Source organism: Pipra filicauda, unplaced genomic scaffold, assembly GCF_003945595.2.
Source record: "Pipra filicauda isolate LSUMZ 115617 unplaced genomic scaffold, ASM394559v2 scaffold1345_size26069_pilon, whole genome shotgun sequence".
NCBI lineage: Eukaryota > Metazoa > Chordata > Aves > Passeriformes > Pipridae > Pipra > Pipra filicauda.
The window spans coordinates 9,588-24,474 of record NW_024103813.1 but is presented as its reverse complement, the minus strand read 5'-3'; the positions used below and the strand labels follow the sequence as shown (position 1 = coordinate 24,474).

At 48.9% G+C, this 14,887-nt stretch overlaps 1 protein-coding gene across 1 annotated transcript in view; it reads left to right on the top strand.

Annotated features, from left to right (window-relative positions):
- Window positions 1–712: 712 nt before the first annotated feature.
- LOC113998968 (echinoderm microtubule-associated protein-like 6) overlaps window positions 713–14,887 on the top strand; it is a gene marked incomplete at its 5' end in the record, with an annotated part of 23,706 nt that continues 9,531 nt past the window's right edge. The window contains 14 exons of the mRNA XM_039378308.1: window positions 713–919; window positions 1,697–1,826; window positions 3,045–3,143; window positions 4,282–4,302; window positions 4,646–4,819; window positions 5,514–5,722; window positions 6,221–6,378; window positions 7,015–7,129; window positions 7,888–8,076; window positions 8,661–8,833; window positions 9,601–9,763; window positions 10,213–10,316; window positions 11,274–11,427; window positions 11,839–11,939. Coding sequence (XP_039234242.1) covers window positions 713–919; window positions 1,697–1,826; window positions 3,045–3,143; window positions 4,282–4,302; window positions 4,646–4,819; window positions 5,514–5,722; window positions 6,221–6,378; window positions 7,015–7,129; window positions 7,888–8,076; window positions 8,661–8,833; window positions 9,601–9,763; window positions 10,213–10,316; window positions 11,274–11,427; window positions 11,839–11,939 — 1,997 coding nt within the window. The remainder of the gene's footprint in view (window positions 920–1,696; window positions 1,827–3,044; window positions 3,144–4,281; window positions 4,303–4,645; window positions 4,820–5,513; window positions 5,723–6,220; window positions 6,379–7,014; window positions 7,130–7,887; window positions 8,077–8,660; window positions 8,834–9,600; window positions 9,764–10,212; window positions 10,317–11,273; window positions 11,428–11,838; window positions 11,940–14,887) is intronic.

Below are 14,887 nucleotides of genomic sequence, written 5' to 3'. Positions count from 1 at the left end.
TAAAAACCCAGCTCCAGAAAAAGCAGCTCCCTGTAAGCCAAAGGGATTTTATTCTTCTGCAGTTAATTTTACTGCTGGTTGCGGTCTAAGGACAAGAGCAAATTTCACAGCATATGGAATGTACAGCAAGGATGCACCGTTTGGAAATCCCAAACTGTGGGAATGCTTTCCAAATGCTCCCCTTAGCCTTGTGCCTCTTTTTTCTTGGCAGGATCAGTAGCAGCACCAGAGATTATCTGGCCTTAAAGACCATTTGCACACATCAGATTTTGTCTCAGCCTTTGTCTTTGTAGCTACTTTTAGCAACTGTAATTCTATAGAAATGCTTTGCTGGCCTTGGTCTCTTTAATTCACATGGATGAGTGACCTGTACATTTAAATGGAATCATTTTATCTTTAATAAAATCTTCTCAAAATCATATTAAAGTCATGTCAGGGTTTTGGGATGGGGTTTCTCAGAAGAAGCAGGGTTGGGCAGAGGTCAACTGTCAGCTGTAGAAAATCTTTTAGATCGTTTCTGAAAGCACCAATTTGCTATCATTTCACATTCAAGGTTTTTTCCATGGATTTGTGTCATTGTGTTTTGGGTTTTTTTAAGTGGTGTAGAGTGGTCTGTTGTGCCACTCACCCACAAAATCCACATCAATGTCATTTCTGTTCTTTCCATCAAAGAGTGTAGGATTTTAGTCAGTTTATTGTACAGCTCTAAAAAAGGCATGGAGCTAATGCAGGGACAACTGGCCATTTCCTGCTCACACACAGAACGTGTGCTGTGCTTTTGAAGGTTTTATTTCACGTTCAAACATATCGATCATCTCCTTTTTTCAATGTTCCTTTCAGGCCACCAGTGAGCAGAGCTGCTCCTCAGCCCGAAAAACTGCAGAAGAACAACGTCCACAAAAAAAAGAAACTGGTTGAGGTCTGGCTTCAAACTTGTTCAGTTGCTTGAGAAGTGACATGTGCTGGGTGAAACCCATCCCTGGTCTGTGGGCAGTTTGCAACACTTGGTCTGTGGCTGTCATTCACATCGTTCCAAGGGAGCTGGAGCTGTGTGTGGGACAATCATTAAATCCGTTTTCAGGGCTGGAATGCAGCTTCAACAACAATCCATTAACCATCCCTGTGTTTCTGCAGGAAATTTCCTTGGGAATTGCCTGTTGTAAGATGCAATTACACCTCTGATTAATGTTTGAAGTACAGAGTTACTGTAACCTGCTTTGGCTTCCTTTAAGGACTTTGGGGCCAGAATTTGGGCTGATGAAATTTGGTAGTTTATGAGAATGATTTTTGAAAACTCTGTGAATGTCTTTATTTCTTTAACATATCTGATACCCTATATGTCTATGTAATATATAGATATTAAACTGTGATGGGAAGAGTAATGAAATCAGTTCTGGAAGTTGTAAGTGTTTTGAATGGAAATGCACAGAAACAAAACATTTACATTATTAAAGAAATAATGGTATAAGGGCAGTCCCTTAGTTGACCAGTTAAAGTGTTGGAGACAGTCCATGAGAATGTCGTGCCTCCATAAATGAGCAGAACTGGGATAACTAACTATTGTTTAATTATTCCATTGCCTCTACGAGGTATTTGTATCTTGTGTAATTTAGAATTGTGCTTACGTGATCCAAAGTCTGAAATCTCCCTGTTTCTTCATTCCTTTCACTGTTCCCTCCATGTTCTCCCTGACCAGGAGCTGGCTCTGGACCATGTTTTTGGCTACAGAGGGTTTGACTGTCGCAACAACCTGCACTACCTGAATGACGGGGCCGACATCATCTTCCACACGGCGGCAGCCGGCATCGTCCAGAACCTCTCCACTGGTAATGCCACACACACAGCACCTGGAGACCCAAAATGCTTCATGTGGGAAACGGTTCTCATTGAAAGTCTTAACTTTTTAATATTCCTGTGGCTGTGCCACGTTTTGCCTCCTGATAAATAATGCACAGCCTGTGGGTGGCTGGTGGATCAGACTGACAGTTTTTCCCGCTCAGCTCATCCTGTAGTGAAGACACAGGAATGGTTTTCTCTCCCAGGAGGAGATTGTGGGTTATGAAATGATCAGTACCCCCAAAAATATTAGGAGCTGTAACATGCTTTGTTTCATTTTGAGTTGTTATAGCAAAGTCACGCCACAACAATTTTTTTTTGGTGCAGTCCAGCCCGGGCAAGTTGCTCTTTGGAAGGGGTAGAAATATTCCCTGTGTTTTGAGTAATGTAAAGGAGAAAAAAACACCAAAAATGTATCTGGCCCTAAGTTGTAGCACCAACATCTCCATATTTTTCACGTCTCTCAAAAAAAAGAGAGGAGTTAAAGGAATTGTGACTTGATTTTATTCCCAAATGGTCCCAGTTCTGCTGCCAAGGAGGGGCACAGGGAGGAAACCTGTCACATCTGGTGACCCTGGGGACTCCGGTCCTGGTGTGCCTCTGACCTGTGGCCCTGGGAACATGGATGGCCCTGGGAACAGGGGTGGCCCTGGGAACATGGGTGACCCTGGGAACATGGATGGCCCTGGGAACATGGATGGCCCTGGGAGGCATGGGTGGCCCTGGGAACATGGGTGGCCCTGGGAACATGGGTGGCCCTGGGAGGCATGGGTGACCCTGGGAACACGGGTGGCCCTGGGAAGCATGGATGGCCCCATCTGTTCTTTCTGGACCTGTTCCCTTGGGAGGGTTTCGTCTCCACTTTGCTTCCTGCTGACTGCCTGGTTTTACTGGGATTTTACTGGGAGACCTGGGCCTTTCACAGAGCAGTTTTGGTGTTTCTTGCAGTGGCTGGGGGCTGATTCCCTGGGTACAGCTAATTCCCCAAATACTGCCTTTATCTCTGTCTCTGTGTCTCTGTTTGGAATCTCTGTCTTTATCTCTGTCTCTGTTTGGGAATGGGCCTGGGGATGAGAGGGGGGCAGCCCTGGACACCTTTACTGTCCTCCCCCGTCCCCTGCAGAGCATCAACCAGCTCCAACAGTCTCTGCTCCAGGGGCTCTGCGGTGGCTGCTGGGGGGAATAAAGCCATGTTTGGGTTTTCCCAGGCAGCCAGAGTTTCTACCTGGAGCACACCGACGACATCCTGTGCCTGACCGTGAACCAGCACCCCAAGTACAAGAACGTGGTGGCCACCAGCCAGATCGGTACGTGAGCCATGCACTGAGGGCCACCCACAAACCACGGGGGCACTGGTGGATTTGGGGCTTTTTCCAGTGGGACTGTTACCAGTGTTACTGTCCTTTGGAAGAGGTAGTCAAGCTTCAGGCTTTTCTTGTGGTTTCAATTCCGTTTCTGGTCGTGAGTCATTGGATTTTGGAGTTAATTGTAGGATAATCGAATTTCACAGGGCAGGATTTGATAAACTGCCTAAATCATCTCCTTAGTCTGAGTTACAGTCTGAGTTTCCTTCCTGTATCCGAGGCACTGTTTAGCAGTGAGGATACTCTAAGGACCATTTCCTGTGCAGAAAAGGAGAGAAACAGAGGGAAATCTCAGCAGAAGTCAGGGACCAGTTGAGAAACCATATGGATTTAAGTGTTTATTACTCACATGGAGAGCCCTGTTAGATTCCCTGGGACCTTTGGCAGGAGTAAACATTGTATGGGGAATGTGGGATGACTTAGGAGATCTGCTGCCTTTCAGCTTCATGCTGTAATAATTAAGAACAGGACCAGAACTCCTAACTCAGACCATTCTGGAAGGAGACTCAAGTCCAGAACTTTAGGACAGAAGTAGTTTAACAAGGGACAGGAAAATGGTATCAATGATCAGTGTGACAAACCATCTACTGCCTGTACTGAGCACTGCCACTCAGTTTGAGTGTGGGGTGAACACCCAAACCTCCACGTGGTGCCAGGGCTGGTCAAAATGCTGTTTTCTGGAAAAAATGGCTGTTAAAGGGCCTTTTCTTAGGGCCCATGAGATCAGTGTTTCTGAGTTTGGTTGATACTTCCTTGTGTAACTACAGGTTCATTTCACTTTTAAATGGAGTAATTTTTCAAACCTGCATGTCTTTAGCCTTTCTTTTAAATGCCACTTTTAAAAGTCAAAAGTACTAAATATTGTTGCGATATTTGTGTATAAAACCCAATATACCCAAAAAAGTTCAACAATATTGCTGCTTATTTGTTTTGTTGATTTAATCCATATCCATTTTTCGAGTTTTTAATTTCTTTTTTCCTTCTGGTGCTGATGCTGGCACTTGAGCATGAGAAACACGACTTATTTCACCTATTGTTTTCCCTTGGTGCTTCCTCATTTGCCATTGCTCTCACAATGCAGGTGACATGACAGAATTCCCAGGTAAGGCTGACTCCTTTGTGAATTGTGGCAGAGTCGTGTACAAGTTTCATGTTGCCTCATTGTATCTGAGTCCCAGATACAAGTGAAACATCTACAATTTCCTTTGCATGAGGCTCTTCATAAATGTTATGTTGTTCTTTTAGAACTTGTCTGATTTCATGGACTGCAATGATTCCCCCTGTGTTTTGCAAGCTCTTATGATTTCTCTCTGTGTTCCAGTAGTGTTACTCTTCAAACAAAACCAAACCCCCAACTTCTGTCTGTTCAGGTTAAATGTTGAGTGCCTGGTTTGCACTGAGGCCTTCCAGCAGTAATCCTCTTTAATCCACCTCTTTGCCCCCAGGTACAACTCCCACAATCCACATTTGGGATGCCATGAGCAAGCAAACCATTTCAATGCTGCGCTGCTTCCACACCAAAGGGGTCAACTACGTGAACTTCAGTGCCACTGGCAAACTGCTGGTGTCGGTGGGGGTGGACCCCGAGCACACCATCACCGTGTGGAGGTGGCAGGAAGGTAAAAACCACGGAGAAGTCACCTTCCCTCAGCCCAACAGAACCGTGCTCAGTGATTGTTCACTTTGCCTTTCAAACCTTGGGACTAGATCTGTCTTCTTACTCCGAGTGTCACAGTTAAGGGAGGTGACAAAGGGCTAGAAAATATGGATAAGATGATAAATTTTGTACATCTGTTATAAGCAGAGGTTAAGGAAAGAACATTGCTCAGTACAAAATTACATGAAATTAAGGAAAGCAATTTCTTTTCCTTCTTAAAATCCTTGAAATTCTGTGCTGTAGGTAGGCCTTTGGGAAGTCATTTCCAGGAAAGAATTATCTTTGGGAAAGGTGGAGGGGAGAGGAAAAGTGCCTCAGCTCATTAGTGTGTCCCCGTGCATTTCACTGGATGGGAACTCACTGGTGATCTCCAGCATTTCTGTGCTGTTGTTTCACTGAGCCAGGAGGCACTTTGTGCTGTGAGGGCCTTAAATCTGCATTTCCTAAAACCGTGGGGTGCAGTGGAGTAACCAGGGGCCTCATGGCTCGAATGCATTAAGATTCATACACTAAATAATGTCGTGCTTTGCAGCTTTCAGCATCTGGGACACAGATCCCTAATCCAATACCAGGTCAATTGATTTTATAAAATCCTATCAGTGCTTATTTTGACAGGTAAATTTAACTTTATTTTTATCCTTTCCTAATTCAAACAGGGGCTAAAGTTGCCAGCAGGGGAGGACACCTGGAGAGGATCTTTGTTGTAGAATTCCGGCCGGATTCCGACACCCAGTTTGTGTCCGTTGGGGTGAAGCACATGAAGTTCTGGACGCTGGCTGGCAGTGCTTTGCTCTACAAGAAAGGAGTCATTGGCTCCATGGAAGATGCCAAAATGCAAACCATGCTTTCTGTTGCCTTTGGAGCAGTAAGTTCGAATTCCTTGCTACGGAATTGTATATTAAGGTTTTATTAAAACTGCAGTTTTCTGTGTTGAAATCCAGCCCAGGGGGGATGGTGCTTGTTAGTGAAATGCAGATTTAACACCTGCACACCTCGAGACCTTTACCTTTCTAAGCACAACCGGGTGTCTGTTGGTGAATGGTTTTTATTAATGGCCGTGCACACCCACTGCCTGGCTTTTATTTTCTTTGCTTTCCTGGTTATTTAGCACTTCACTGGTTAAAAAACTGTAATACTGTTATTTTGTGTATAGACTCTGCAACCTTTTTCTCTGCTGATGGTATTTGGTGTGACAGTGATAGAACCAATGGTGACAGCACAGACCACTGTGCAGACCAGACCATAGACCACTGTGCAGAGTGGTCATGAAGGAATTGTGAATTTGATTTAAGGGATTGCGGTTGGGGCTGAACAGAAATGCAGAGGTGTCTCTTACATGTGAGGTTGCTGCTGTTTGTTGCAGAATAACCTCACGTTCACGGGTGCCATCAATGGAGATGTCTACGTGTGGAAGGACCATTTCCTGGTCAGGCTGGTGGCCAAGGCTCACACAGGCCCCGTGTTCACCATGTACACGACGCTGCGGGACGGACTCATCGTGACAGGAGGGAAGGAGAGGCCGTAAGACACTTCCCCTTCCTGCAGTGCACTCCTGTGTGCTTGCTGTGTTGAGTTGTTCATCCACCACCCCAGAGATAACTGGGCTCTGTGCTGGAGCAGTTCCACTCTCAGTTTTGCATAACCTGCCCAGCTGTCTCAGTAAGTCAAGGACCAGAGGAGGACACACTCCAGGGTGGCAGTTACACACCAGGGTCACACTGAACCTCTTAGGGATTGATCTGAACACCTGGATAAGCTCCTTGTTGCCTGAACTCCTGCCATAATGAGATTTTCTTAATTTCTTAATTCTGTCAAACTCCAGCCAACCCCTCCCAATGGAGACTCTGTAAGACCTTCAAGTTATCAGAAGTACCATTTGCCAAGTGACAGAGATTTGAGATTAAATGACAAGAGAACAATTGGATTTGGGGTGTTTTCTGAACAAGAGAACAAATTAATGATGCTGTTGAAAATATGAGGTGTGAAAACATTTGATTTCTGATTTACTTTCCATAGCACGGTAGCGAGGAGTCCTTACATATGGCAGAGATGATTCAGTGTGTGCTCTGTGACTGAAGCAGGAAAACACTGATGGGATTTGCAGATGGGATTTGTGGTGAAGGAGACACTTGGGTAACACAACCCCCTTCTTTGCAGCACCAAGGAGGGGGGAGCAGTGAAGCTCTGGGACCAGGAGATGAAGCGGTGCCGGGCCTTCCAGCTGGAGACGGGGCAGCTCATCGAGTGCGTGCGCTCCGTGTGCCGGGGCAAGGTGAGGGAGCTGCACCGGGGGGAGAGGAGACTTTACCTCCCTGCTACTGTTCCTTCTTCTCATCTTCCTGAGCTCAGGGGTGGGCTTGAAGCTGCATTTGTGATGCTTGGTGCCAGCCTCTGCTCCAGGGTCAGCAGGGGCAGGGCAGGGCTCGGCAGGCCCCCAGGGACAGTGCTGAGTGCAGGGCCACGTTTCATCACCCAGGCCCTCACCTCCTGGTTTGCTTTTCAAACAGCAAAGGGAATTTAGGTACCTGCAAGGTTTGCTTCCCATGAAAGGCAGGCACAGCTTGGGTGCTTCCCTGGGGCACAGTGGATCACAGCTTTTGTTTTATTGAAGTCAGAAAAACCCCAGGTTGCCACTGAGAATTACTGAGGGACTTTGGTAAAGTGGAAAACAAGAGAAATAAGAGAGTAGTTTGACTTGCTGAAGTCGTTGTTGCCCACGTTTAAATTGTACTTGTAAATGTGTCCTTGCAAATGCTCCATGAAAGGAGGGTGTGATGCTGCACGTCAGTGACTGTCCCCTGAGCTCTGCTTCACTGGGTGCACCAAGGCCCTGGAATTTGCCATACTCTGATAACACCCCCACTGGGGAATGTTGTTTTCTATTTCCAACCCAGTAGCCATTAACCAGTTCCAAACTGTACCTGCTTTTTCCAAGTATTTGCCAAAGAAAGCTCTTGTAGTGCAGACCGTGAGAGGATGTTACTGTTGCACTGACAACCTCTGTCCATTCTTTTCTTCTGCTACAAACAGGGGAAAATCTTAGTGGGAACAAAAGATGGAGAAATCCTTGAAGTAGGAGAAAAAAACGCTGCTTCAAACTTGTTGATTGACTGTCACATGGAAGGGGAGATCTGGGGCTTGGCAACTCACCCCTCCAAAGACATATTTATCTCTGCAAGCAACGATGGAACAGCGAGGATCTGGGACCTGGCAGACAAAGTGAGTATCCCCAAGTGGAAAAGCTTGTGATTAGATGGGAATGTTTTATAGAACCCATCGTGTTGCTTCAGGGTTTTTTTCCCAAGACAAATTGACTAACAACAACCATTTCTAAAACCAACAGATCAATAAAACATTTTAAAAAAATTGCAGAAAGGTTTCTGCTCCTGCTGGGTAACATAAATCTTTTCAAAAGGTCCTTAGCTAAGCTAGCAGGGATCATTTTTAATAAGGGGAATGAATATGTTATAAACACAATCAGCAAAGAGAAAGTGCTACCAGTTGTAGGAGGTATTAAAGTCACAGATCAGGAAATTGATTTTTTGTCTTTTTCTGCTGTGAAACTGGATGTCACCCTACAAACTAGATGCAAACATGAAACCCCCCTGTGAATTCCATGCACATTCCAAAGCCTGCTCTGCACCATATGCCTGGTGGGACGCGAGTCGGGGTGTGAAACTCCGGGTTTATGTTTAGAGGGAAACAGAGGAGCGGCTTTGCTGGGAACGAGGCGCGTTCGAGGCGCCGTGTTTGGCAGCTGTCCCTGCCCGGGGAGGTGTGAGCCTGTCGCTGTGTCCCCACAGAAGCTGGTGAACAAGGTGGCCCTGGGGCACCCGGCCCGCTGTGCCGCCTACAGCCCCGACGGGGAGATGGTGGCCATCGGCATGAGGAACGGCGAGTTCGTCGTCCTGCTGGTCAACAGCCTCAAGGTCTGGGGCAAAAAGCGGGACAGGAAGTCAGCAATCCAGGACATCAGGTAGGAAATCCCACCTCAGGCGCTCCAAATGCACCGCCCCGGCTCCAGGAAATGGCCAGCAAGGTCCACATTTCCAAAAGGTTTCGTAACTCCGTGTTTGTTGAAACCTGTGTGAAATGGAGACGTGCACTCCCGTACCTAAGGCTTGCATTTCCATTTACCTAAAGCTTGTGTATATCTTGGATACCACACACTTCTTTTCCCCTGTGATCGGTTGCAGCCACACCGCAGAGCTGTGACTATGGGAGTTAATATGACAGTACTTTTCCAAATTGCAAGTCCTGTTGTGTATCCCAGAGGATTAGAGTTACTCTGCACATGGCAAGTGCAATGTTAGCACCAGTTAACTACAAACAGTGTAGACTGAAATCACAGAATGCTTCAGGTGGGAAGGGACCTTAAAGCCCATCCAGTCCCACCGCCTGCCATGGGCAGGGACACCTTCCCCTATCCCCAGGTTGCTCCAAGCTCCATCCAACCTGGCCTTGGACACTTCCAGGGATGGGGCAGCCACAGCTTCTCTGGGCAACCTGTGCCAGGGCCTCACCACCCTCACAGCCAAGAATTCCTTCCCAATCTCCCATCTAACCCTGCCCTCTGGCAGAGATATCCTCAGTCTTCCTCTTCATGGTTTGAGTTCAATCTTGCTGTTAATAGAATTTTTTTTTTGTTTTCCAGTAAAAAAATTACTGTTGTGTTGTCATGAGAAACAAAAGCAAGTCTTGCACAGAAACAGTGACATCCCCATTCCGTGTTTTCTTGTGTAGGATCAGCCCAGATAACAGGTTTCTGGCAGTGGGGTCACAGGAACACACTGTGGATTTCTATGATCTCACCCAAGGCACAACCCTGAACCGAATCGGGTACTGCAAGGACATTGCCAGCTTTGTCATCCAGATGGACTTCTCTGCAGACAGCAGGTACATCCAGGTATGTCTGGGATGGCCCTGGAGGGTGGGACTGACTGTGCCAGCAGGACAGGAGGGAGGCACGAGGTGTGCGAGGGCGAAGGATCCCCTGGGCGAGGGAACGGGGACGACACTGGGAAAGGAGCTGGGGATCATAACCCTGGGGGATGGCTGGGACTGTGAGAGCTCACCTGACTGGGGAGGTTTCCTCAGAAATGGTTCTGATTTAGTAAAATTGGGTTGAGATAAGGCAGAGAGTGTGGAACAGAAAGGAATCTGTCAGCTCTGCCAGGAACCATCTTCCTGTAACACCAACATCATGTTGCACGGGATGGATTTTACACAACCAAGAGAAAGGAGAGATTTTATCCCAGATGTTTCATTCCTGGTCAAACTGGTTGCTGCTGGCAGTCCTGCAGAGGATGCTGGATCTCTGGCAGAGGTCTCAGCTGTTTCCTTTCCCACTCCCAGGTCTCCACGGGCGCCTACAAGCGCCAGGTTCACGAGGTGCCCCTGGGGAAGCAAATCACAGACCCTGCAGCCATAGAGAAGATCACCTGGGCCACGTGGACCAGGTACAGCCAGGGACATCTCCCGCGGGCTCTGGCACACCCCTGGGGCTGTCTGGGGTCTGCACAATTACACCAGGGGTGTCCCAGAGCCACAGGGCTCCTGTCCTGGGCCCCTCCCACAGCCCAGGCCACTGCAGCTTCCTTTCCCCTGTCCCACCCCAGCCAATGCCGGCAGCACAGGAGGCCTGGAAGTGTGTCTTGGGCGTGCTGAGAGGTTGTGTGGTCATTAAAATACATTCCCTGACAGGGATCCACCCAGGAGCCTCTGGCCAGGAGTGCAGAGCTGTGGCTGTGCTCCCCTGCAGGAAGTGGGACAGGGGATCCTGCAGGATCTGACAGGGGGTGAGAACCAGGCGGGTTTAGAAGGGAAATGAGAATCCTCCTCCTCCGGCTGCTCTGCTGCCAGGCATAAAAACGTGCCCCAAATTCCCTGTTTGTGAGGGCTCCTGACAACTGGTGGGAGGGGGCAGGCGCCTCTGGCACCCACTGGGTGGGTAAATAGCAACAGTTGCAGAGGAACTGGAACCAAGGGCAGAACAGCTATTTTTGAGAACCAGTTGCCCTCCAAAGAAGAATTCCCGCCCTGAGGAGGGAACTGGCCTCCCTCACTGGCCAAGGGAACACGGGGTCAGGAATGCCTGGGGAGGGCACATACAAATCCATAAGGGATGGAGGAGACCCAAGCTGCACCAGGCGCTTGTATGGAACAGTGCCAGTGGTTTCACAGGAGATAAACCTCAGCATTTATGGATAGAGGTGGTTATAGGGTCACACAAAACCCCTGTACTCTTGTGATGGTCTCCATGATGAGATCATGTTCAGGGCAGTGATTTAGAGGAAAAACCTTGTTTCAAAGGCAGCAATTCCTCATTATTGGGCTGTGTTGCCTCCCCATCGTGTGGAAGAGCAGCAGCAAGTCAGTCCTGTGGTCTAATGCTTTTATTTCACCCTGTTTTGGAGCATCCTGGGAGATGAAGTCCTTGGGATCTGGCCCCGCAACGCAGACAAGGCAGACGTGAACTGTGCCTGTGTGACCCATGCTGGGCTCAACATCGTCACGGGGGACGACTTCGGGCTCGTGAAGCTCTTTGACTTCCCCTGCACAGAAAAATTTGTGAGTGGCTGCTTGATTTTCACCTCTCCAGCTTTTGTTTTTCCCAAACTCCTCAGCACTGGGTTCCCCAGCACCCAAACCACACGGTCCATCGCCGACAGCTCCCAGGAGAGCCCGGGGGTGACACGGACTGGGCCAATGGACCTGGGATTGCTGTGGGGCCCAGTCTGTCTGTGCCCCCTCCTGAGCTCCTGTGGCCCCTCCTGGTCTGTCTGTGTCCCCTCCTGAGCTCCTGTGGCCCCTCCTGGTCTGTCTGTGGCCCCTCCTGGTCTGTCTGTGGCCCCTCCTGAGCTCCTGTGGCCCCTCCTGGTCTGTCTGTGTCCCCTCCTGAGCTCCTGTGGCCCCTCCTGGTCTGTCTGTGGCCCCTCCTGGTCTGTCTGTGTCCCTCTGAACTGCTGTTCCTGCCCACAGGCCAAACACAAGCGGTACTTTGGGCACTCGGCGCACGTCACCAACATCCGCTTCTCCCACGACGACAAGTATGTGGTGAGCACCGGGGGAGACGACTGCAGGTAAGGCCGGGCTTGGTTTGGAGTTCAGCCAGGGCTGCACTCACACACACACACACAGAGACACACACACACGGACACACAGACACACACGGACACACACACACAGACACACACACACACGGACACACACACACACACGGACACACACACACAGACACACACACAGACACACACACACACAGACACACAGACACACACAGACACACAGACACACACAGACACACACACACAGACACACACACACACACAGAGACACACACACACACGGACACACACACACACAGAGACACACACACACAGACACAGACACACACAGACACACAGACACACACAGACACACACACAGACACACACACAGACACACACACACACACACAGAGACACAGACACACACAGACACACACAGAGACACACACACAGACACACACACGCACACGGACACACACACAGACACACACACACACACGGACACACACACACACAGACACACACAGACACACACAGCGACCACCACACACCAGACACGACACCCCACACACAGAGCCACACACACAGACACACACACACAGACACACACACACACGAGGGACACACACCACCGGACCATACACACACAGACCACACACCAGAGACCACACACACACAGAGACACACACACACGGACACACACACCCAGCCACACACACGGACACACACACAGACACACACACAGACACACACGGACCCACACGCAACAACACGCTAAGCACACGCAACAACACGCTAAGCACACGCAATGCACACCCTAAGAACACGCTACAACACGCTAAGAACATGCTAAGAACACGCAACAACACACTTAGAACACGCACCAACACGCCAAGAACACGCAACAACACGCTAAGCACACGCTAAGCACACGCAACACGCTAAGCACACGCAACAACACGCTAAGCACACGCTAAGCACACGCAAGAACACGCTAAGAACACGCAACAACACGCTAAGCACACACAACAACACGCAAAGCACATGCTAAGCACACGCAACAACACGCTAAGCACACGCTAAGCACACGCTAAGCACACGCAACAACACGCTAAGAACACGCAACAACACGGTAAGAACACGCTAAGCACACGCAACAACACGCTAAGAACACGCTAAGCACACGCAACAAGATGCAACAACACGCTAAGAACACGCTAAGCACACGCAAGAACACATTAAGAACACGCTAAGCACACGCAAGAACACGCTAAGAACACGCTAAGCACACGCAACAACATGCTAAGCACACGCTAAGCACACGCAACAACATGCTAAGCACACGCTAAGCACACGCAACAACATGCTAAGCACACGCAACAACACGCTAAGAACACGCTAAGAACACGCTAAGCACACGCAACAACATGCTAAGCACACGCTAAGCACACGCAACAACATGCTAAGCACACGCTAAGCACACGCAACAACATGCTAAGCACACGCAACAACACGATAAGCACACGCAACAACACGCTAAGCACACGCAACAACACGGTAAGAACACGCTAAGAACACGCAACAACACGCTAAGCACACGCAACAACACGCTAAGCACACGCAACAACACACTAAGAACACGCTAAGAACACGCAACAACACGCTAAGAACACGCTAAGCACACGCAAGAACACGCTAAGAACACGCAACAACACGCTAAGAACACGCTAAGCACACACAACAACACGCAACAACATGCTAAGCACACGCAACAACACGCTAAGAACACGCTAAGCACACACAACAACACGCTAAGCACACACAACAACACGCTAAGCACACGCTAAGCACACGCAACAACATGCTAAGAACACGCAACAACACGCTAAGAACACGCACCAACACGCCAAGAACACGCAACAACACGCTAAGCACACGCTAAGCACACGCAACACGCTAAGCACACGCAACAACACGCTAAGCACACGCTAAGCACACGCAAGAACACGCTAAGCACACGCAACAACACGCTAAGCACACGCAACAACACGCTAAGAACACGCAACAACACGCTAAGCACACGCTAAGCACACGCAAGAACACGCTAAGAACACGCAACAACACGCTAAGAACACGAACACGCTAAGCACACGCTAAGAACACGCAACAACACGCTAAGCACACGCAACAACACGCTAAGCACACGCAACAACACGCTAAGAACACGCAACAACACGCTAAGCACACGCAACAACACGCTAAGAACACGCTGAGCACACCCTAAGAACACGCTACAACACGCTAAGAACATGCTAAGAACACGCAACAACATGTTAAAAACACGCTAAGCACACGCCAAGAACACACAACAACACGCTAAGCACACCCTAAGAACACGCTACAACATGCTAAGAACATGCTAAGAACACGCAACAACACACTAAGCACACGCAACAACACGCTAAGAACACGCCTAGAACACGCAACAACACGCTAAGCACACGCAAGAACACGCTAAGCACACGCAACAACACGCTAAGCACACGCAACAACACGCTAAGCACACGCAAAGCACACCCTAAGCACACGCAACAACACACTAAGAACACGCTAAGAACACGCAACAACACGCCAAGAATACGCAACAACACGCTAAGAACACGCTAAGCACATGCAACACGCTAAGCACACGCAACAACACGCTAAGAACACGCAACAACACGCTAAGCACACGCAACAACACGGTAAGAACACGCTAAGCACACGCAACAACACGCTAAGAACACGCAACAACACGCTAAGCACACGCTAAGCACACGCAACAACACGCTAAGCACACGCTAAGCACACGCAACAACACACTAAGAACACGCTAAGCACACGCTAAGCACACGCAACAACACGCTAAGAACACGCAACAACACGCTAAGAACACGAACACGCTAAGAACACGCTAAGCACACGCAACAACACGCTAAGAA